Raw genomic sequence first — 24,695 nt, 5'->3', positions numbered from 1 at the left:
TTTCCCTTTTACATGATCCCCTTAGGTGGTTTTCAGCCTATCCCGGCTTCTTAGTGCCTCCGTGTCCCTAACCCAAAAAGGGACAGCCCCTCTAAGTGCATGGGCCAGCTGTGGAGACAGCACAGGCTGAGAGCAGGGGAGCTGCAGGTTTGTACAGGGCTTTTGGAGCCACTCCGAAGTACTCCAATAAACCCCCCCAGCTATGGCACTGGGAAATCGCTCCCTAATATAAATGAGCAAATGGGCCTGAGAGCAATGGGTGTGACTCTGATGACAGCTTTTGGAGAAAGCCAAGGAGGAAAGAGGAGAAGCATGGAGTTCCATGCGCTGGCCTTGCTTGGGTTACAGCCAGCCTTTACTGCCCCCACGTTAGTGCACTAACTAGAGCTCTGCTCATTCTGTGCTAACACAGCAAGGGACATTTCTGAGTCCCCCTTGATAACCCAACCTAAGTCTTCCTGACTCTGGGGACAGGGGAAGCCCAGGAGTCATTAAATGTGAGTCACCAGCACAACACTGCTTCCTATATCCTGCTCCCCCGGCCTGCTGCCCAGAATCCAGGTGCTCTGTAAAATTGTTCCATGTGTTACCATCCTATCCACAAAATCCCCCAAAGCTGTTTCTGGAAGCCTTTGCTGTGTAGTGGTCAGAGTCAGGGACAGAGCAAGGGCTCCAAGATGCAGGAGGGGAGAGATGGGAAAGGCCCCAAAGGGAAAGTGTGTGAATTCAGCACAGCCAGACACTTACGGGGAAGACATCTGGATCGTCGTTGCACATCTGCAGGAATCGCTCTGGCCTGGCTGACGAGTGCTCGGGACCCTGTGGGCAAAACCAACAAGAGGTGAAGCGAACCACACATGCAAGTTTCCATCTTTAAGAGAGCTCTCCACGCCTCGTAGAGAGGCTGGCTGATGCTAGTCACTGTTTGAGGAGGACCTTGGTATGTACTGCCCAACAGGATTTCACTCTGGTTTAAAAGTGCAGAAGTTTTGATTTTTACTAAGAAGTAGGTCGAACAGCTGCAGCCGTCCCTTAGTACTGAACTCTAGACTCCACTCCCACAGCCCCAACAAGCCCCTAGGCTGAGCCCTGTTGCTCCCAATCCTCTTCCATTCAGCCAGATACTCTCACCTGCAGAGCGGCTGGCACTGCTCCCAGCCACATGGAGTCCAGGCCCCTCTGCAAGCTGTTAACACACAGCTGTACGGAATGCAGTGACATGGGCTGGTGCAGGCCAGGTAATACAGCTAAAGAGGTGGGCAATCTCCAGATTGCAGGACTACCCCAATGCTCCCAGGTGACTGGTCGCACAGAGACCTGGTCTATGCAGTGTCTGGCCTGAGGAAGCGTCCTGGGGCGCGATGAGAACTGTGGCATTGAGCTGTCAGTACTGCCCAGAAAGATAGGAAGTGAGTGCATCCTTACCATGCCCTCCATGCCATGGGGCAGCAGCAGCACGATGCCATTCTGTCTCACCCACTTGGCCTGGCCGGGGCAGATGAACTGGTCAATGATGCATTGAGCAGTGTTGTGGAAGTCACCGAACTGGGCCTCCCACAGCACTAAGGCATTGGGACTGGCCATAGCAAAGCCCAGCTCGAAACCTGCAGAGAAGAGAGAAGAAGAGTGAAGAGGCCATATCCACCAGCACCTGGCACAGACAGCCCAGCACTAACTAGCCCTGTGGCTGTCATGAGCCAGGCGAAGAACCCCCATCGACACTGACCTAGGACTCCATACTCCGACAGGGAGCTGTTGCAGACAGTGTAAGGAGCTTGGTTTGGCCAGAGGTGGTTCATGGGGATGCAGGTCCTCTTGTCTACATTCTGGTCATGCAGGACATGGTGACGATGGCTGTGGGAGGAGACAACGTCCAGCAGTAATGTTACTTAAGTGTTATCCTACCCAATGGGTCAGAGTAAGCGCCTGCACGCAAGTGGCTGCCTGGTTCACGCTGCTCTGCTGAGAGGCTTGGCTTGCAACTGTCGAATGCAATGAAGCCAGGTTACGATCATATCTAGAAGCTGCCCATACTAACACCATTAGTGCTGTGAAAGGGACCCCTCCACCCACAATTTGGGCTCCTCCCTTGCCTTTCAGCAGAGCTCCAGCCTGGCAGGCAATTTAAGACTGGCCTCTTCTATTCCCCACTCAGCAGCCCCTTGAGGAGGGCTGGGATCATCTTTTACTGGGGGAAACCCCCGGCTTTACCTGAATGTCCCCCTCTCGACATCCTGGCCACTCAGTCGGATGTGGATTCCCTCTTTGAGGAGGGAGCCAAATGCCATGTACTCTGCTAATGCCCAGTCTACTGTCCTGTTCTTAACCAATTCCCAGCGGGTTTTCAGAATCCGGCTCAAACCTGCAGAGATAAAAAACAGTTTGCAGCCCGCTGGAGAGGAACTGCAGCAACATACTATGCAAGCAGCCTGAGGTTGGGGCAACACAGCTCACACTATCAACCCATCCATCGGCAATCTGGATTCCCTGACATGCAGACGCTCTGGACAGAACGGGACAAAAGGGAGGTGGACTGTTCCAGCTTAGCACAGGGTAAAGGCAGGGTAAAGAGCAGAGGAGACCAGCTCTGAAAAACAACTGGAGTTCCTGGTCATTCTCTGTTTTCTTTTACAAACATGGTTTTCACTGAGCCAACTTCACCAGCATTAGAAGCACTCACTGCCAGACATCACCCGCCGGGAGAGGAGACCTGAACTCTAATCTCAGAGGAGTCCAAGTGGTAGTGGAGAGAACAATTTCTGAGGGCTGGGTCAAAAGCATGGGCATTGCCAGGCCCACGGCCAGAAGGTACTACAAACAAACTGGGTAGGCTGGTGCAGCAGAGGAAAGATTAGCCACTCCGAGGGCGACAGGTATGGTTAATGTGTTTATAATGAGGATGAGGGGTCTAGATTCATGTCACCTGACTGTGGAACTCACAAGAAGCTCTAAAGGACAAGAACTTAGCAAGATTCAAGGAGCCAGTCTGGCAATCTATTCGGCATTGCTGAGGCCTCATCTGGAGTAGTGTGTCCAGTTTTGGGCCCCACACTACAAGAAGGATGTGGAAAAATTGGAAAACGTCCAGCGGAGGGCAACAAAAATGATTAGGTAGCTGGAGCACATGACTTATGAGGAGAGGCTGAGGGAACTGGGATTATTTAGTCTGCAGAAGAGAAGAATGAGGGGGGATTTGATAGTTGCTTTCAACTACCTGAAAGAGGGTTGCAGAGAGGATGAATCTAGACTGTTCTCAGTGGTACCAGATGACAGAACAAGGAGTACTGGTCTCAAGTTGCAGTGGGGGAGGTTTAGGTTGGATATTAGGAAAAACTTTTTCACTAGGAGGGTTGTGAAGTGCTGGAATGGGTTACCTAGGGAGGTGGTGGAATCTCCTTCCTTTGAGGTTTTAAGGTCAGGCTTGACAAAGCCCTGGCTGGGATGATTTAGTTGGGGATTGGTCCTGCTTTGAGCAGGGGGTTGGACTAGATGACCTCCTAAGGTCCCTTCCAACCCTGATATTCTATGAATCTCTGTAAATACCAGCTGGGGCCTTTGGGCATTGCCATAAGGAGGCTTTTTTTCTTTTTTTTGAGAGGAAGGATGGTCCAGTGGTTAGGGCACTAACCTAGGACATGGGACATCTGGGTTCGAGTCCCTGCTCTGCCTCAGGCTGCCCATGTGACCTGAGCTAGTCCCTTAGCCTCTCTGGGCCTCAGTTTCCCCTCTGCACAATGGCGATACCAGCCCTGCTTGCCCCACAGAGGTATGAGGATAAACACAGTGAAGATGGGAAACATCTCAGATACTAGTAATGGGGGCCAGATAAGCACCCTCAGAAGTCTCATTAGCACTCAGGTGGTCACCCACATCCCAATCATCATACTTTGGGTCTGAACCACCATATTGAAGTCCCTGTTTACTCAGAGTGGAAGATCAGAAGGGACATTAGATCATCTAGTCCTGTACAGCACACAGGCCAAGGAATTTCATCCAGTTACCCCTTTGCTGGCCCAACAACTTGTGTATGACTAAAGCATCTCCAGAAAAGCAGCCAGTCCATCTGAAGGCACCAAGAGAGGGAGAACCCACCATTTCCCTTAGTAGTTTGTTCCAATAGTTAACCATTCTAGCAGACCTTCTCTCTCCCACTCCCCAGGCTGGCCTACGGCTTCAGTCTACAGCACCAGAGACCACGACTCCCTGTAGATGGTGGTGGAACAACTCTCACTCACATATCACAGGGGTAGCCGTGTTAGTCTGTATCCACAAAAAAATGAGGAGTCCAGTGGCACCTTAAAGATTAACAGATTTGGGCATAAGCTTTTGTGGGTAAAAAACCCACAGTATTAACCATCTCCTCTACTCCGTAAAGCATCCAGCTCTACACAGAATAACCACCGCCAAGACTGGGGTGCCAGGGGCATCTACTCCAGCACGTCTGTACCTCCATGAATTGTGAAATCCTCAACAGGCACTGAGCTGGCCACCTTGCCTATATGGGCCAAGTCTTCTTCATTCAGACCAGTAGAGGGACAGGTCATGCTCCGGGGCTGGCCCTCAAGAGTGAAGAAACCTGGGGAAGGAGGAGAGATCATCCGTGACCTGGTGAACGCCAGGCTGTCTCTGTAGTTAGAGTATTTGATGACTATGTTACAGAACCTTCTGTACTCTCTGATGTGGAAGGGAATTTGGGATGCAGAGCAAACCCTGAGCTGTTCCACCTCTGTCAGTGCAGACAGACAGAGCCCATACAGTGATACAGTCCCCTATGCTTTCCCAAGAGATGCATTTTGTTCACCAGGCTCGACTGGTATATTTCCCACTCTCTTCATTACATGTCCTTGGAGACATACAGCTCCTATCTGTGCCAGAAGTCAAAGGTCTAATCCATTGGAGGCAGAAGTAGTTCCTGAACTGTGGCCATTTGTCAGGGAAGCCACTAGTTACTTACCAGGCCAGGGGGAATCCAGCCAGTGCTTGATGTGCAGGATTTTTTCATCCTTGGATCTGGCATGGGCCTCTTCACAGATCCTATCATACTTGGAAATTTCCTCCTGAGAGCAATAGGGCAGAATATCATTACTGAGAAGTAGCCAAGTAAGAGTGCTGGGGTTAAAGGCCATGCCTCTCCTTGCTGCTCCCTCTCCATTTCAGCACAAAGTCTACGTGGATCCCAGAGGGGGCATTTTCACATCCACCTCCTCTTCAGACACTTTAAACCCTATCCCCCACTCATCAGTTAGGACCTGGACCACAAATGTGCCTCGCATCACATTCATGGCTGCTGCACGCTGCTGTGCTTGTGCCTGACCATACGACATTAGGGACGAGAGGTCACCACTGCCAGGGCACTGCCTACTGCTGGCTGTGTGCCAGTTAAGAGCTTATGTCCTTCACTGATGCCAAAGCTACATGAAATACAAAATCCAGTTCCAGTGAGGCATCCCATATATCCCTGACATTAGGAAATGCCGCAGCCAGTCAATGGGTCTGAATGCTCAAGAGGCAGAATAAAGCACTTTTCAGTTAGGTCCCATTGACACAATGCAAGCAACTATGTGAGGAGCACAGGTACAATACTGTCTGATCTTCTAGTGCAGGCAAGGCTTATAGTGCACGAGTCACCTGTGTTCCTGAACTATGTCTACAACCCTACTAAAATCCAAGGGTGAAACCCTGGCCCCATTAAAATCCAAGGGAGTTTTGCCATGGATGTCAATGGGGCCAGGGTTTCACCCCAAGACTGCAGCATGGCTCAAAAACACAGATAATTACTGCTGTGCCCCAAATACACTGAAGGTGGAACGATGCTGGTACAATTACTGTATTGTAAGTGGGTAACCAAAATGGTAGCATATAAAGCGTAGATTGGACCACAGGCCTTATTCACACTGGGTCTATAACTGTACCAGCTACAACTGGGTTTAAATGGAGTCCGTGTGTTTCCACGACCAGTGCAGAGAGGGATTTTCTGCCCAAGAGCAGGTTCTAATCAACAGCATGGATGGTCTTGTGCTGCTCTCAGAAACAGCATTAGCTTCTTTAGTCAGGGAAACCTTGCTAGGAATGCTAGCAACAAGTATTGAGGACCCTTGGATGCCTAACTCTGAGCTCCTTCCTTACAAACACATCAGCAGATCTTTAGGCACCCCTTCAGTACTCCCCAACCCAGACCCCTCAGGGCAAGGCAATGCTACACTACACTACACTGCCAAGTCAGCAGGGAGGGGTGCAGTCATGTTATGCAACTATGCTTGGTACACTGGTAACCTTCACATATTTCTTGCATTATATTACATTTGCATTTCCCCCCATTCAGCATTCTTATTTGCCAGCTAGATTTAAGGGGTTGTGACTGATCACGGACTGCATCTTTCTTCTAAAGCACTGGGGGACAATACCTCGTACTCCGGCTGATTTACCACCCCCTCTGAAATTAACATCTCGGCGTATTTTTGCAGCACAGGTTTCTGCTTCCGGATCTGCTTGTACATCAACGGCTGGGTGAACATGGGTTCGTCCATCTCGTTATGACCATTCCGCCTGTAACACACCTAGTGCACGAGGAAAGAAAGCCATAAAAATAGCCAGTCTTCAATCCCTATTTCAGAAGCCAAAAAAGCAGTCGCATTTACATTGATCTGTATGTGGGATGTACCCATGATGAAGGAAATCATGTACAGCCTGAAGGCAGAGGGCCTGATTTTGATCTCATTTAGACTAGTGTAAATCAGGAATAGGTTCCACAGAAGTCAATGGAGTGACACTGGTGTAAAACTAGAGTAACTAATGACTTAATGGAATGGTTTCACCCCAGTTTAAAAGAAAAACTACAGCTATTTGAGCTGTTACAGGAAAATTAGCATCTACTTTTCTTCAAGCACAACACAGCTACATTTTCAGTGCCTTGTTTTCGCTTAAATATTTCTTTAGATGCTTCTCCACCACAACTACCAGAACCAGAGAACAAAGGGTTAAGGTGCAAAGAAGCACAAGAGGGTCATTATTTATTACACCTCTACCCCGATAGAACGCAGTCTATGGGAGCCAAAAAATCTTAACGCGTTATATGTGAAACTGCGTTATATCGAACTTGCTTTGGCTCCCCTGCTCTTTGTCCCCTGACCACCCCCTCCAGAGACCCCCATCCCTAATCACCCCCAGGACTCCACTCCCTAGCCAAACCCCCTGCTCCTTGTCTGCCCCGCCCCCTATCCACACCCCCGCCCCCTGACAGGCACTCACCGGCAGTGGTGGGAAGCGGAGCAACGTGGCCCCAGCCCACTCCACTCCGCCAGCTCCCAGCTGTGGCGTTCCGCTTCCCACCGCTAGTGAGTGCGGGGGCCGGGGCGAGGGAAGCGGAGCGGGCTGCTCCCAGCCCCCCACTAATCACCCAGGCCACTCTGGGCCTGCGGGACCCCCAAAAATGCCCCCCACAGCTCCTGCCCCCCAGACCATTGTGGGGGGTGTGGAGGCCTGCTTTACTGTGTTGTATGCGAACCCGTGTTATATCGGGTCATGTTATATCAGGGTAGAGATGTATTTGGATTACAGTAGCACCTCTGAGCCCCAGTCATGGCCCACGAACCCATTGTGCTAGGTGCTGTACAAACAGTCCAAGACGCCTCCAATGGTCCATCTGAAGAGCATTTTGTCATTTCCCCAGAAGTTCACTAAACAAAGCCAGGATTTTAGCAAAGCCCCAACTGGTTCTCAATCATTTACCAAGTCAACCACCACATCCTTGTGGAAAGTGCTTCTCCATTCTGCTGCTACATTGCACACATACACCACTGCCTCTGGGTCATCCGCATTGACATGGAAAATAGGTGCATTCACCACCCGGGCAACGTCGGTTGGGTACGGAGAGGAACGGGCCATACGAGGGTCTGTAGTGAATCCGATCTGGAAAGAGAGCAATTTGGGGCCATCATGGAAAACAGAAGAAGGCAGATACAGAAAGGTCTAGAAAACAGTTTTGCTTGGCAATCAGAAAGTGCCCATCACTCAATATCTCAAAATGCTTCACACAGAGTGGGGGAAAGGAGAGTTCCCTCCACTTTGCAGAAGGAAAACAGACAGATTTTAAGCGAGTTGTTGGCAGAGCTGGGAGTAAATTTGCAAGCTTCCAACTACCTACTCATCCCCGCTCTAACCACAAGGCCACACTGCCTCCATGTCAGGTTAGACCAAGGAGCTGTCATGATTGATGATGAGATTTTTTACAACAGTTTACCCCACCTGCTGGATAATAGAGCTCCAACCAGAGGTAAGTATTACAGAACAAGGATAACACCTTTCCTAGGAGGAGGTTAAGATACTGGAGAAAGCTTCCAAGGCCACTAAAGGGAGGAGAGGGAGAAGAGGCAGGGCAGGGATTTGGGGAAGGGTTTGGAATAGGGACGGGGAGGGGGCGGAGTTGGGGTGTGGACTTTGGGGAAGGGGTGGAGTGGGGGCAGGGCCAGAGTGCGGGCTTTAACAGAAGTAATTCTAAAACTAAGTGTGTGTTTTGTCCTTTGAGTGAGGTGCATTACTGCGTGTATGTATTTTATTAAAACTGCTCGGAAATGACTTAGTTGAAAAAAAGAACACTCATGGAAGAAAAGAGTTTTCCAAGACAAATGGGAGAATTTATATTTATATTTTTTTCACAGAGGAAAAAGATCAAATTCGATGCCTTTTTTGTCAGCAAACGATTGCTGTTCCCAAGGAGTAAAACGTGCATCGGCACTTCGACCCGATGCACTGTGAAAAATATGATGCATTCACTGGAAAAAGTTCGGCAACTTAAAGCAGCATTTGTCAAGCAAAGACATTTCTTTTTGGAGATTAACAAGTCTAGTGAAGATTCAGTAAGAGCAAGTTTTGTGATAAGCGAAATGATAGCTAAATCATTGCGACTCTTTACAGAAGGCCTATTCGTAAAAGAATGTCTCATGAAGGCCAGCGAAATTTTATGTCATAGAATCACAGAATATCAGGGTTGGAAGGGACCCCAGAAGGTCATCTAGTCCAACCCCCTGCTCAAAGCAGGACCAATTCCCAGTTAAATCATCCCAGCCAGGGCTTTGTCAAGCCTGACCTTAAAAACCTCTAAGGAAGGAGATTCTACCACCTCCCTAGGTAACGCATTCCAGTGTTTCACCACCCTCTTAGTGAAAAAGTTTTTCCTAATATCCAATCTAAACCTCCCCCACTGCAACTTGAGACCATTACTCCTCGTTCTGTCATCTGCTACCATTGAGAACAGTCTAGAGCCATCCTCTTTGGAACCCCCTTTCAGGTAGTTGAAAGCAGCTATCAAATCCCCCCTCATTCTTCTCTTCTGCAGGCTAAACAATCCCAGCTCCCTCAGCCTCTCCTCATAACTCGTGTGTTCCAGTCCCCTAATAATTTTTGTTGCCCTTCACTGGACTCTCTCCAATTTATCCACATCCTTCTTGAAGTGTGGGGCCCAAAACTGGACACAGTACTCCAGATGAGGCCTCACCAATGTCGAATAGAGGGGAACGATCACGTCCCTCGATCTGCTCGCTATGACCCTACTTATACATCCCAAAATGCCATTGGCCTTCTTGGCAACAAGGGCACACTGCTGACTCATATCCAGCTTCTCGTCCACTGTCACCCCTAGGTCCTTTTCCGCAGAACTGCTGTCTAGCCATTCGGTCCCTAGTCTGTAGCTGTACATTGGGTTCTTCCGTACTAAGTGCAGGACCCTGCACTTATCCTTATTGAACCTCATCAGATTTCTTTTGGCCCAATCCTCCAATTTGTCTAGGTCTTTCTGTATCCTATCCCTCCCCTCCAGCGTATCTACCACTCCTCCCAGTTTAGCATCATCCGCAAATTTGCTGAGAGTGCAATCCACACCATCCTCCAGATCATTTATGAAGATATTGAACAAAACCGGCCCCAGGACCGACCCTTGGGGTACTCCACTTGATACCGGCTGCCAACTAGATATGGAGCCATATGGATATGTCCTGATAGGAAGAAAGTTTTTGAAGGCATAAGCTGTCTGCCAATGCGGCTTCCTGCAGGATAACGGATTTAGCAGATAATGTGCAAAAACAATTGATTCAAATGGCAAAAGACTTTAAAGCATTTTCAATTGCTCTTGATGAGAGTACAGATGTATCAGATACCGCACAGAGTGCAGTGTTCATTAGGGGTGTGGACTGCAATTTGAATATAACTGAAGAATTGCTAGACTTAATGCCACTGAAGGGTCCCACAACGGGACGAGACATAGTTCAAGGACTGGAAGAGTGCATTGAAAAAGCTGCGCTGCCATGGAACAAACTCGTATCTTGGGCTACGGACGGTGCGCCATCAGCGTGCTCTGAAAACGTTGGTGTGGTTGGATGATTGAAGACCAACCTGAACAGCCTCAATATACCAGGAATTAGCGTCACCAATACACATTGTATTTTGCACCAAGAAGCCCTGTGTAATAAAAGTCTACAAATGAAGGAAGTTATGGACGTAGTTGTTAATACTGTTAATTTTATACATGCACGAGGGCTGAATCACAGACAGTTCACTTCTTTTCTAGCAAGTATGGACAGCAAATATGGGGAACTTCTGTATCACACTCAAGTTAGATGGCTGAGTCATGGAAATGTTTTGAAGTGTTTTTTTCCACTTAGAGGAGATTGATTCGTTCATGAAAAACAAGGAGGCTCCACAGCTTGCTGATTCCACTTTTATCTGCAACCTTGCTTTTCTAACAGATGTAACTGATCACCTGAATGCACTGAACTTGAAGCTTCAGGGTAGAAAACAGGTGATATAACACACATGTATGACAGTGTTAAGTCAGTCAAAGTCAAGCTTACTTTGTGGGGGAAACAGCTGACTGCTGGCAATTTGGTCCATTTCTCGACTCTGAATTCCTAAGGAAAAGTTGAACCAAAATCCTTGAAAGAATATGCAGATATCATTTCTAACTTACACAAGCAGTTTGATGTGCGGTTTAAAGATTTCAAGGCACTTGAACCACATTTTAAACTTTTTTCCACACCATTTGCTGTGGAAATTGACAATATTGCAGAGGAAATGCAGATGGAGTGAGTGGAGCTTCAGTGTGATACCATTTTGAAGCAGAATCCTACAGATGTTGGAATTTCAGAATTCTACAGGTTTCTTTCACAAGAAAAATTTCATGTTATTCTCTGCTTCTGCAAGGATAATGGCAATGTTTGGAAGTACATATATATGTGAACAGTTTTTCTCTTCCATGAAGATTAACAAATCTGTGTTAAAGCTGAGGGAACTGGGATTGTTTAGTCTGCAGAAGAGAAGAAGGTGCACAGACAATCCAAGAAGTTTTTGGAAAGGGTAGGGGACAATTTCCTGGTGCAAGTACTGGAGGAACCAACTAGGGGCAGAGCTCTTCTTGACCTGCTGCTCACAAACCAGGAAGAATTAGTACGGGAAGCTAAAGTGGATGGGAACCTGGGAGGCAGTGATCATGAGATGGTTGAGTTCAGGATCCTGACACAGGGAAGAAAGGAGAGCAGCAGAATACGGACCCTGGACTTCAGAAAAGCAGACTTAGACTCCCTCAGGGAACTGATGGGCAGGATCCCCTGGAAGAATAACATGAGGGGGAAAGGAGTCCAGGAGAGCTGGCTGTATTTTAAAGAATCTTTATTGAGATTACAGGGACAAACCATCCCGATGTGTAGAAAGAATAGTAAATATGGCAGGCGACCAGCTTGGCTTAACAGTGAAATCCTTGCTGATCTTGAACACAAAAAAGAAGCTTACAAGAAGTGGAAGATAGAATCATAGAATATCAGAGTTGGAAGGGACCTCTGGAGGTCATCTAGTCCAACCCCCTGCCCAGAGCAGGACCAATCCCAACTAAATCATCCCAGCCAGGGCTTTGTCAAGCCTGACCTTGAAAACTTCTAAGGAAGGGGATTCCACCCCCCCCCCCCCCAGGTAACACATTCCAGTGTTTCACCACCCTCCTAGTGAAAAAGTTTTTCCTAATATCCAACCTAAATCTCCCCCACTGCAACTTGAGACCATTACTCCTTGTCCTGTCATCTGCTATCACTGGGAATAGTCTAGATCCATCCTCTTTGGATCCACCTTTCAGGTAGTTAAAAGCAGCTATCAAATCCCTCATTCTTCTCTTCCGTAGACTAAACAATCCCAGTTCCCTCAGCCTCTCCTCACAAGTCATGTGTTCCAGACCCCTAATCATTTTTGTTGCCCTTCGCTGGACTCTCTCCAATTTCTCCACATCCTTGTTGTAGTGTGGGGCCCAAAACTGGACACAGTACTCCAGATGAGGCCTCACCAATGTCGAATAGAGGGGAACAATCACATCCCTCGATCTGCTGGCAATGCCCCTACTTATACACCCCAAAATGCCACTGGCCTTCTTGGCAACAAGGGCACACTGTTGACTCATATCCAGCTTCTCGTCCACTGTCACCCCTAGGTCCTTCTCTGCAGAACTGCTGCTGAGCCATTCGGTCCCTAGTCTGTCGCAGTGCAGGGGGTTCTTCCGTCCTAAGTGCAGGACTCTGCACTTGCCATTGTTGAACCTCATCAGATTTCTTTTGGCCCAATCCTCCAATTTGTCTAGGTCCCTCTGTATCCTATCCCTACCCTCCAGCGTATCTACCTCTCCTCCCAGTTTAGTGTCATCTGCAAACTTGCTGAGGGTGTAATCCACACCATCCTCCAGATCATTTATGAAGATATAGAACAAAACCGGCCCGAGGACCGACCCTTGAGTTTCAGGGTCACACCTGGAGTTTCAGTAACCTAGGGGTTACAGTGGACAAAAAGCTGGATATGAGTCAACAGTATGCCCTTGTTGCCAAGAAGGCCAATGGCATTTTGGGAAGTATAAGTAGGGGCATAGTGAGCAGATCAAGGGACGTGATCGTTCCCCTCTATTCGACATTGGTGAGGCCTCATCTGGAGTACTGTGTCCAGTTTTGGGCCCCACACTACAAGAAGGATGTGGAAAAATTGGAAAATGTCCAGCAGAGGGCAACAAAAATGATTAGGGGACTGGAACACATGACTTATGAGGAGAGGCTGAGGGAACTGGGATTGTTTAGTCTGCGGAAGAGAAGAATGAGGGGGGTTTTTATAGCTGCTTTCAACTACCTGAAAGGGGGTTCCAAAGAGGATGGATCTAGACTGTTCTCAATGGTAGCAGATGACAGAACGAGGAGTAATGGTCTGAAGTTGCAGTGGGGGAGGTTTAGCTTAGATATTAGGAAAAACTTTTTCACTAGGAGAGTGGTGAAGCACTGGAATGGGTTACCTAGGGAGGTGGTGGAATCTCCTTCCTTAGAGGTTTTCAAGGTCAGGCTTGACAAAGCCCTGGCTGGGATGATTTAGTTGGGGACTGGTCCTGCTTTGAGCAGGGGGTTGGATTAGATGACCTCCTGAGGTCCCTTCCGACCCTGATATTCTATGATTCTAAAGTCACGGCTCACTGATGAACATTTGAAAGCAACACTGAGATTGGTTTCGTCTCAGCATATCAAACCTTATATTGATGCTCTGGTTGATGGAAAACGCTGCCAACTAAGCCCTGGTCTACACTATGAGTTTAGGTCGAATTTAGCAGCATTAGGTCGATTTAACCCTACCCGTCCACATGACCAAGCCTGTTTTGTTGACTTAAAGGGCTCTTAAAATTGATTTCTGTACTCCTCCGCGGTGAGGGGTTTAGCGCTAAAATCAACCTCACTGGGTCAAATTTGGGGTAATGTGGATGTAATTCGACGGTACTGGCCTCCGGGAGCTATCCCAGAGTGCTCCATTGTGACTGCTCTGGACTGCACTCTCAACTCAGATACACTGGCCAGGTAGACAGGAAAGGCCCCGGGAACTTTTGAATTTAATTTCCTGTTTGGCCAGCATGGTGAGCTGATCAGCACAGGTGACCATGGAGTCCCAGAATCGCAAAAGAGCTCCAGCATGGACCAAATGGGAGGTACTGGATCTGATCGCTGTATGGGGAGAAGAATCCGTGCAGGCAGAACTGTGTTCCAAAAGACGAAATGCCAATATATTTGCCAAAATCTCCAAGGGCATGATGGACAGAGGCTACAACAGAAATACACAGCAGTGCTGTGTGAAAGTTAAGGAGCTGAGGCAAGCCTACCAAAAAACAAAGGATGCAAACGGTCGCTCCGGGTCAGAGCCCCAGACATGCAGCTTCCATGATGAGCTGCATGCAATTCTGGGGGGGGGGGGGGGGGCTACCGCTACCCCACCACTGTCCGTGGACACCTGCGAGGGGGGAATCTCAAGCAACAGGGATGAGGATTTTGTGGATGAGGAAGATGATGATGAGGAGGAGGTTGAGGATAGCACACAGCAGGCAAGCGGAGAATCCCTTCTCCCCAGCAGCCAGGAACTGTTCATCACCCTGGAGCCAATACCCTCCCAACACTGGCTCCCGGACCATGAAGCCGGAGAAGGCACCTCTGGTGAGTGTACCTTTGCAAATATAAAACAGGGGTTTAAAAGCAAGCGTGTTTAATGATTAATTTGCTCCGAAGACTTGGGATGCATTTGCGACCAGTATAGCTACTGGAAAAGTCTGTTAACGTCTCTGGGGATGGAGTGGAAATCCTCCAGGGACATCTCCAAGAAGCTCTCCTGGAGGTACTCTAGAAGCCTTTGCAGAAGGTTTCTGGGGAGGGCAGCCTTATTCCGTCCTCCATAGTAGGACACTTTACCACGCCAAGCCACGAGCAAGTAGTCTGGAATCATTGCAGAACAAGCATTGCAGCGAATGGGCCCGGGCTTTGGTGGCATTCAAGCAACATCTGTTCTTTATCTCTCTGTGTTAGCCTCAGGAGAGTGATATCTTTCATGGTCACCTGGTTGAAATACAGGAAATTTGTTTAAGGGGACATTCAGAAGTGCCCGTTCCTGCTGGGCTGTTTGCCTTTGGCGGAAAATAAATCATCCCCGCTGTTAGCCACGCGGTGGGGGGAGGCCCGTTCATGCTGAGCTGTTTGCGTTTGGCTGACAGGGATCTTCCATGATACTAGCCACGCAGTGTGTGTGTGCGCGCGCATGGGGTGGTGGTGAAGAGATCATCCCAGAGAATTGGGGTCGGGGGGTTTGGATTGTGCTGCACATTCACCCTAAAACTGCAGCCCCTCCTTTGCTTGGTATGGGAAAGCAGGGCACTGCTGTTTGAAACTGTTCCCACACGTTATGAAGGTTGAAGAAGCTGAAACCCTTTGCCTTACCAAGGCTGCTTGCAAGCCGAATTCTTTTGCCCAGCCGAGCGTGTGTGATCATAGAATCATAGAATATCAGGGTTGGAAGGGACCCCAGAAGGTCATCTAGTCCAACCCCCTGCTCAAAGCAGGACCAATTCCCAGTTAAATCATCCCAGCCAGGGCTTTGTCAAGCCTGACCTTAAAAACCTCTAAGGAAGGAGATTCTACCACCTCCCTAGGTAACGCATTCCAGTGTTTCACCACCCTCTTAGTGAAAAAGTTTTTCCTAATATCCAATCTAAACCTCCCCCACTGCAACTTGAGACCATTACTCCTCGTTCTGTCATCTGCTACCATTGAGAACAGTCTAGAGCCATCCTCTTTGGAACCCCCTTTCAGGTAGTTGAAAGCAGCTATCAAATCCCCCCTCATTCTTCTCTTCTGCAGGCTAAACAATCCCAGCTCCCTCAGCCTCTCCTCATAACTCATGTGTTCCAGTCCCCTAATCATTTTTGTTGCCCTTCGCTGGACTCTCTCCAATTTATCCACATCCTTCTTGAAGTGTGGGGCCCAAAACTGGACACAGTACTCCAGATGAGGCCTCACCAATGTCGAATAGAGGGGAACGATCACGTCCCTCGATCTGCTCGCTATGACCCTACTTATACATCCCAAAATGCCATTGGCCTTCTTGGCAACAAGGGCACACTGCTGACTCATATCCAGCTTCTCGTCCACTGTCACCCCTAGGTCCTTTTCTGCAGAACTGCTGCCTAGCCATTCGGTCCCTAGTCTGTAGCTGTGCATTGGGTTCTTCTGTCCTAAGTGCAGGACCCTGCACTTATCCTTATTGAACCTCATCAGATTCCTTTTGGCCCAATCTTCCAATTGGTCTAGGTCCTTCTGTATCCTATCCCTCCCCTCCAGCGTATCTACCACTCCTCCCAGTTTAGTATCATCCGCAAATTTGCTGAGAGTGCAATCCACACCATCCTCCAGATCATTTATGAAGATATTGAATAAAACCGGCCCCAGGACCGACCCTTGGGGCACTCCACTTGATACCGGCTGCCAACTAGACATGGAGCCATTGATCACTACCCGTTGAGCCCGACAATTTAGCCAGCTTTCTACCCACCTTATAGTGCATTCATCCAGCCCATACTTCCTTAACTTGCTGACAAGAATACTATGGGAGACCGTGTCAAAAGCTTTGCTAAAGTCAAGAAACAATACATCCACTGCTTTCCCTTCATCCACAGAACCAGTAATCTCATCATAAAAAGCGATTAGATTAGTCAGGCATGACCTTCCCTTGGTGAATCCATGCTGGCTGTTCCTGATCACTTTCCTCTCATGCAAGTGCTTCAGGATTGATTCTTTGAGGACCTGCTCCATGTCTCACACTAAGCATTTAGTTGGGGATTTAGTTGGGGATTGGTCCTACTTTGAGCAGGGGGTTGGACTAGATGACCTCCTGAGGTCCCTTCCAACCCTGATATTCTATGATTCAAACCGGCAGGCACTCAATATAAGAGGCAAAATGCGACCTTTTACCAAAAGCACATGTGCTATGTAACGTGAATCACTTGATTTAGTGTGAAATAGTCTTCCCTTTGTTCTCTAAAATGTATCTTTTTAAATACTACTCTCCCTTTTTTTCCTCCTGCACTGCAAATGTTTCTATGCTTCCCCTATCATCTCCGTCCCAGAGGCTAGTGCAGATTAGAAGGTGAAAAAAAACCGCATTCGTGATGACATATTCTCAGAGCTCATGCAGTCCTCCCGCACTGAAAGAGCTCAGCAGAATGCGTGGAGGCAAACAATGGAGAGTCCAGGATAGCATTAAATGAACATGATGAGAGGAGGGAGGAGCACACTGAGAGGAGGCAGGATGCAATGCTGAGGCTAATGGGGGAGCAAACTGACATGTTCAGGCGTCTGGTAGAGCTGCAGGAAAGGCAGCAGGAGCACAGGCTGCCGCTGCAGCCCCTGTATAACCTCCTGCCCTCCTCCCCAAGTTCCATATCCTCCTCACACTCCACCCCAGAAGATTGCCCAAGCAACAGAAGGCTGGCATTCAGTAAGTTTTGAACTGTAGTGTGGCCCTGTCCTTCCCTCTTCCCCTCATCCACCACCCCACCCGGTGCTTCCCTCCTCACCCACCGATCCTGGGCTACCTTGCGAGTTTTCCCCCTATTTGTATGATAAATTAATAAAGAATGCATGATTTTGAAACAATGATTTTATTGCTTCTGAAAGCAGTGATCGAAGAAGGGAGGTCAGTTGGCTTACAGGGAAGTAGAGTCAACCAAGGGGGCGGGTTTTCATCAAGGAGAAAAACAGAACTGTCACACGGTAGCCTGGCCAGTCATGAAACTGGTTTTCAAAGCTTCTCTGATACGCAGAGCGCCCTCCTGTGCTCTTCTAACAGCCCTGGTGTCTGGCTGTGCGTAATCGGCCGCCAGGCGATTTGCCTCAACCTCCCACCCCACCATAAAATATTTGTCTCCCCCTTAGTCTCACAGATATTGTGGAGCACACAGCAAGCAGCAACAACAATGGAAATACTGGTTTCGCTAAGGTCTAACCTAGTCAGTAAACTGTGCCAGCAAGCTTTTAAACATCCAAATGCACATTCTACCACCATTCTGCACTTGCTCAGCCTATAGTTGAACAGCTCCTGACTACTGTCCAGGGTGCCTGTGTATGGCTTCATGAGCCACGGCATTAAGGGGTAGGCTGGGTCCCCAAAAATAACTATAAGATTTCAATATCCTCAATGGTAATTTCTGGTCTGGGAAGTAAGTTCCTTCCTGCAGCTGTTCAAACAGACCAGAGTTCCTGAAGATATGATTGTCATTCACCTTTCCCGGACATCCCACGTTGATGTACTCAATGCTTTTTTTGCCTCTGTCTTCATGAACAAGGTCAGCTCCCAGACTACTTCACTGGGAAGCACAGCACGGGGAGGAGGTGACCAGCCCTCTGTGGAGAAAGAAGTGGTTCGGGACTATTTAGAAAAGCTACAAGAGCACAAGCCCATGGGGCCGGATGCGTTGCATCCGAGAGTGCTAAAGGAATTGGTGGATGCGATTGCAGAGCCATTGGCCATGATCTTTGAAAACTCATGGCGATCGGGGAGGTCCCGGACGACAGGAAAAAGGCTAATGTAGTGCCCATCTTTAAAAAAGGGAAGAAGGATAATCTGGGGAACTACAGGCCAGTCAGCCTCAATCCCTGGAAAAATCATGGAGCAGGTCCTCAAGGAATCAATTCTGAAGCACTTAGAAGAAAGTGATCAGGAACAGTCAGTATGGATTCACCAAAAAGTCATGCCTGACTAACCTAATTGTCTTGTATAACGAGATAACTGGCTCTGTGGATGAGGGGAAAGCAGTGGATGTGTTATTCCTTGACTTTAGCAAAGCTTTTGGTATGGCCCACAGTATTCTTGCCAGCAAGTTAAAGAAGTATGGGCTGGATGAATAGACTATAAGGTGGATAGAAAGCTAGCTAGATTGTTGGGCTCAATGGGTAGTGATCAATGGCTCCATGTCTACTTGGCAGCTGGTATCAAGCGGAACGCCCCAAGGATCGGTCCTGGGGCCGGTTTTGTTCAGTATCTTCATTAATGATCTGGAGGATGGTGTGGATTGCACCCTCAGCAAGTTTGCAGAGGACACTAAACTGGGAGGAGTGGTAGATACGCTGGAGGGTAGGGAAGGATACAGAGGGACCTAGACAAATTAGAGGATTAGGCCAAAAGAAATCTGTTGAGGTTCAACAAAGACAAGTGCAGAGTCCTGCACTTAGTACGGAAGAATCCCATGCACCGCTACAGACTAGGGACTGATAGGCTAGGCAGAAGTTCTGCAGAAAAGGACATAAGGGTTACAGTGGACGAGAAGCTGGATATGAGTCAACAGCGTTCCCTTGTTGCCAAGAAGGCTAACGGCATTTTTGGCTGTATAAGTAGGGGCATTTCCAGCAGATCGGGGGACGTGATCGCTCCCCTCTATTGGACATTGGTGAGGCCTTATCTGGAGTACTGTGTCCAGTTTTGGGCCCCACACTACAAGAAGGATGTGGATAAATTGGAGAGAGTCCAGCGAAGGGCAAAAAAATGATTAGGGGTCTAGAACACATGACTTATGAGGAGAGGCTGAGGGAGCTGGGATTGTTTAGCCTGCAGAAGAGAAGAATGAGGGGGGATTTGATAGCTGCTTTCAACTACCTGAAAGGGGGTTCCAAAGAGGATGGCTCTAGGCTGTTCTCAATGGTAGCAGATGACAGAACAAGGAGTACTGGTCTCAGGTTGCAGTGGGGGAGGTTTAGGTTGGATATAAGGAAAAACTTTTTCACTAGGAGGGTGGTGAAGCACTGGAATGGGTTACCTAGGAAGGTGGTAGAATCTCCTTCCTTTGAGGTTTTTAAGGTCAGGCTTGACAAAGCTCTGGCTGGATGATTTAGTTGGGGATTGGTCCTGCTTTGAGCAGGGGGTTGGATTAGATGACCTCCTGAGGTCCCTTCCAACCCTGATATTCTATGATTCTATGATGTCAGTGAAACGTCCCTTGTGATCCACCAGTGCTTGCAGCACCATTGAAAAGTACCCCTTGCGGTTTACGTACTGGCTGCCAAGGTGGTCCGGGCCCAAGATAGGGATACGAGTTCCGTCTATCGCCCCACAACAGTTAGGGAATCCCATTGCAGCAAAGCCATCCACTATGACCTGCACATTTCCCAGAGTCACTACCCTGGATAGAGGCAGTTCAGTGATTGCATTGGCTACTCGGATCACAGTAGCCCCCCACAGTAGATTTACCCACTCCAAATTGATTCCCAACTGACTGGTAGCTGTCTGGCGTTGCAAGTTTCCAGAGGGCTATCGCCACTCGCTTCTCAACTGTGAGGGCTGTTCTCATCTTGGTATTCTTGTGCTTCAGGGCAGAGGAAAGCAAGTCACAAAGTTCCATGAAAGCGCCCTTATGCATGGAAAAATTTCGCAGCCACTGGGAATTGTCCCAGACCGGCAACACTATGTGGTCCCACCAGTCTGTGCTTGTTTCCCGGGCCCAGAATCGGCATTCCATGGCATGAACCTGCCCCATTACCACCACAATGTCCAAATTGCCAGGGCCTGTGCTTTGAGAGAAGTCTGTGTCCATGTCCTCATCACTATCGTGATCGCGCGGTCGTCGCCTCCTCGCCTGCTTTTGCAGGTTCTGCACATAGTGCAGGATAATGCGCGAAGTGTTTACAATCCTCACAACAGTAGTGGTGAGCTGAGCGGGCTCCATGCTTGCCTTGGTATGGTGTCTGCAGGAGAAAAGAGTTGCAGCGGAAGCGGTGGATGACGACGGTTGCCACGAGAATAGATATTTATACAGAACGAAGAGAGGACCTGCGAGATGGATTCATGGCACCAAGAGAGCAAAGTTGCAGCGGAAGTGGTGGATGACAAGGGTTAGCAGTCCTACTGCACCGTCTGCTGACAGCAGTATGATGTCTGCACGGAAAATAGGTGCGGAACGATTGTCTGCCGTTGCTTTCACGGAGGAAGGGGCGACTGACATGTACCCAAAACCACCCGCGACAATGTTTTTGTCCCAACAGGCATTGGGAGCTCAACCCAGAATTTCAATGGGCAGCGGAGACTGCGGAAACTGTGGGATAGCTACCTACAGTGCAACGCTCCGAAAGTCGATGCTAGCCACAGTACTGTGGACGCACTCCGCTGACTTAATGCGCTTAGTGGGGTCACATACAATCGACTGTATAAAATTGCTTCCTAAAAATCGACTTCTATAAATTCAACCTAATTTCGTAGTGTAGACATACTCTAAGTGGTCAAAAATGAAATGACTGTCAAAATTAGCACTGACTTTTTGCATTACAGTTTTTAAAAAGTTAATAAATTGACTTTTAATAGCATACTATATTACTCTTCATTTTTTAAAAATTTTTGACTATACTTTTGTATCGTTGTATGAAAAGGTTTCAGTGATGCGGCCCTCAGGCCAATGTACTAGTTCTCATGTGGCCCTCGTGGTGATTTGAGTTTGAGATCCCTGGTCTAGCTAGAGAAGCTATCCAGGTCAGTTTTAAGTTAGCTCTGTTGTGATTTTGTTATGCTCTGTTCAGCAGAGGGAGGGCAGTCACCAGGGTAGAGCATTAATGGAGTCCACATAAAGGGTGGTGCTTGTGAGAGGTAAGACAGGGGTAAAGACTCTTTCAGAGAGACCATATTAAAGCTCAAACAGTCCCCCTCATTCTCCCACTGGACTCTGCTCAGAACCAGCCCGCCCAGCATCAGGGAACGGGATATCAATCAAGTCAGTGTCACCTGAGCTCAAAACAGAACAGGGGATAAAAGACACAATAATTTAGGGCATGTCTACACTATAAACTTAAGTTGACCTATGGTAGGTCGACTTACAGCCACCACTGTGGTGGTTCATGTCCACACTGCCCTCCTCCTGTCGGTGATGCGTGTCATCACCAGGAGCGCTTCCAATGACTTAAGTGTGAGGGAGCTGAGAGAGTGGGCTGTCAGCTCTGCATGCAGCTCCCTGCTCAGGAACCCCTGGGTAGTGGGACGCAACTGGACTGGGAGCCAGGACCAGGGGGAGCAGCTGGGCTGGGAGAGGGGAGCCTGGGTAGCTGCCAGGCTGGGAGTGGGGAGCAGGGACCCAGGGGGCAGTCGGGCTTTAGCTGGAGCCCCCCCTAAATCCCGGGGTCGACAGCCCGGCTTTCTTGTCAATTTCAGGATGCCAGCATGGAGCCATGAAGTTGACAAGAATGACAGCCAGCAACCCATGTAAGTAACCTGCAGTGACACTGCTTCTCGCTAACTATGCCAACATAAGCCCTATGCCTCTTGTGGAGATGGAGTTACATCGGCACTTACATCAGTGGGAGCAAGGCTGTAGTGTGTACACTGACATAATTAGGCTGAAGTAACCTGCCTTATGTCAACCTAAGTTTGTAGTGTAGACCAGGCCCTAGACACTAGGGACTTCACCGTTATAGCCCAGAGCAAGTTATCATCAGTTCTTCTTGTTCCTTAGCCTTGTCTCATAGGAGCTCTCCTGCTTATAGATCTGCCTATATACATCCCCAGAAGCCCCAATTCCGGCACTGAACCATAACTGGAATTTCACAGGTACAACACAGCACCATTTTAGTGGGAGAAGACCCTGATGCAGGGCTCCATCCCTAGCATAAAACACATCCTTGACACATGCTTACCATTGCTAGCACACCAGTATGATACGTCAGAGACGGACAAACCACTCTCCCTTCCCATGGCATTTAAAGTGCATGTTCTCAAAGATTCTGGTATCAGTGGACCCAGTCTTGCAGCCATGGGGCCCAGTTTTTACCTGGTTGTTCACAACCACATGAACTGTCCCATGCGTAGTGTAGGATGGCAAGTCGCTCAAATGGAACGTCTCATACACTATACCCTGCCCGGCAAAAGCTGCATCTCCGTGCAAGAGAATGGACATCACCTGTGGGGACAAGAGGATCAAACTGAAGGCTGGTGGCTTGTTGGCTTCTTTTCAGCATTAAAGGTGCCCAGAAGTGCACACAGAGGGGGCCCAGCATTGTTGGGGAAGGAGGGGCTATTGGCTAGGATGGGGCAGCAGCTACAAGCAGGCTCTGACTGGGCATGGAAAACTGTTCTTCATCTCCCCACTGTACATACATCTCCACATCTCTCTGGTGGCAGCTTCTTTGCCCCATCCTTTTCATTGTCTGTCCGTAACCTTCATAGCAAGGAAGATCTGATACTTTAGCCCCCAGGTGACTGCACTAGGAAGTGAGGTTTCAGTTTGATGTTTCAACAAAGCTCCTCCATGTGAGGCTGGATCTGAACAGACTATGGCTAGTGTCTCTGGTGCAATGACTCAGGAAGATACTGGGTGGATTCACAGCCCTCCCCTCCTGAAATTCTAGAAGACTAGGTTAAAATTAGGGCTGTTAAGCGATTAAAAAAATTAATTGCGCTGTTAAACAATAATAGAATACCATTTATTTAAATATTTTGGATGTTTTCTACATTTTCAAATATGTTTTCAATTACAACACAGAATACAAAGCGTACAGTGCTCACTTTATATTTAATTTTGATTACAAATATTTGTACTGTAAAAAACCAAAAGAAATAGTATTTTTCAATTCACCTAATACAAGTACTATAGTGCAATCTCTTTATCATGAAAGTTGAACTTACAAATGTAGAATTATGTACAAAAACCCCTGCATTCAAAAATAAAACAATGTAAAATTGTAGAGCCTGCACATTCACTCAGTCCTACTTGATTGAGCCAATCCCTCAGACAAACAAGTTTGGTTACATTTGCAGGAGATAATGCGCCAGGTTCTTGTTTACAATGTCACCTGAAAGTGAGAACATGGCACTGTTGTAGCCGGCGCCACAAGATATTTACGTGCCAGATGCGCTAAAGATTCATATGTCCCTTCATGCTTCAACCACCATTCCAGAGGATATGCGTCCATGCTGATGATGGGTTCTGCTCAGTAACGATCCAAAGCAGTGCGTATGCATATTAATTTTCATCATCTGAGTCAGATGCCACCAGCAGAAGGCTGATTTTCTTTTTTGGTGGTTTGGGTTCTGGAGTTTTTGCATTGGAGTGTTGCTCTTTTAAGTCTTCTCAAAGCATGCCACAGACCTCATCCCTCTCAGATTTTAGAAGGCACTTCAGATTCTTAAACCTTGGGTTGAGTGCTGTAGCTATTTTTATAAATCTCACATTGGTACCTTCTTTGCCTTTTGTCAAATCTGCTGTGAAAGTAAGTGTTCTTAAAATGAACATGTGCTGGGTCATCATCTGAGACTGCTATGACATGAAACATGGCAGAATACAGGTAAATCAGAACAGGAGACATACAATTCTCCCCCCAAGGAGTTCAGCCACAAAATTAATTAATGCACTATTTTTTTTAACAAGCATCATCAGCATGGAAGCATGTCCTCTGGAATGGTGGCTGAGGAATGAAGGAGCATACGAACGTTTAACATATCTGACACGTAAATACCTTGCAACACCGGCTATAAAAGTGCCATGCGAATGCCTGTTCTCATCTTCAGGTGACACTGTAAACAAGAAGCGGGCAGCATTATCTCCTGCAAATTTTAACCCAACTTGTTTGTCTGAGCGAGTGGACTGGTAGGCTCCTAAGTTTTACATTGTTTTGTTTTTGAATGCAGTTATTTTTTGGTACATAATTCTACATTTGTAAGTTCAACTTTCATGATAAAGAGATTGCACTACAGTACTTGTATTAGGTGAATTGAAAAATACTATTTCTTTTGTTTTTTACAGTACAAATATTTGTAATCAAAAATAAACAAAGTGAACACTGTATACTTTGTATTCTGTGTTGTAATTGAAATCAATATATTTGAAAACATAGAAAACATCCAAAAATATT

General features: G+C 47.8%; 1 protein-coding gene across 8 annotated transcripts in view; it reads right to left on the bottom strand.

The window, feature by feature from the left end:
- The window catches only part of OGDH (oxoglutarate dehydrogenase), a 136,166-nt gene that overhangs the window by 7,443 nt on the left and 104,028 nt on the right, over positions 1–24,695 (bottom strand). For 7 of the 8 annotated variants that reach the window (XM_073325334.1, XM_073325336.1, XM_073325332.1 and 4 more), the window contains 9 exons: positions 22,616–22,744; positions 7,729–7,908; positions 6,405–6,557; positions 4,955–5,057; positions 4,448–4,576; positions 2,212–2,362; positions 1,727–1,854; positions 1,426–1,604; positions 748–819 (listed from right to left, as the gene is read on the bottom strand). In XM_073325334.1, the coding sequence (XP_073181435.1) occupies positions 748–819; positions 1,426–1,604; positions 1,727–1,854; positions 2,212–2,362; positions 4,448–4,576; positions 4,955–5,057; positions 6,405–6,557; positions 7,729–7,908; positions 22,616–22,744 (1,224 nt within the window). The remainder of the gene's footprint in view (positions 1–747; positions 820–1,425; positions 1,605–1,726; positions 1,855–2,211; positions 2,363–4,447; positions 4,577–4,954; positions 5,058–6,404; positions 6,558–7,728; positions 7,909–22,615; positions 22,745–24,695) is intronic. The other variant, XM_073325340.1, reaches the window with a different exon arrangement.

The sequence above is a fragment of the Lepidochelys kempii genome, chromosome 26, assembly GCF_965140265.1.
Source record: "Lepidochelys kempii isolate rLepKem1 chromosome 26, rLepKem1.hap2, whole genome shotgun sequence".
NCBI lineage: Eukaryota > Metazoa > Chordata > Testudines > Cheloniidae > Lepidochelys > Lepidochelys kempii.
This window is presented reverse-complemented; position numbering and strand designations above follow the sequence as displayed.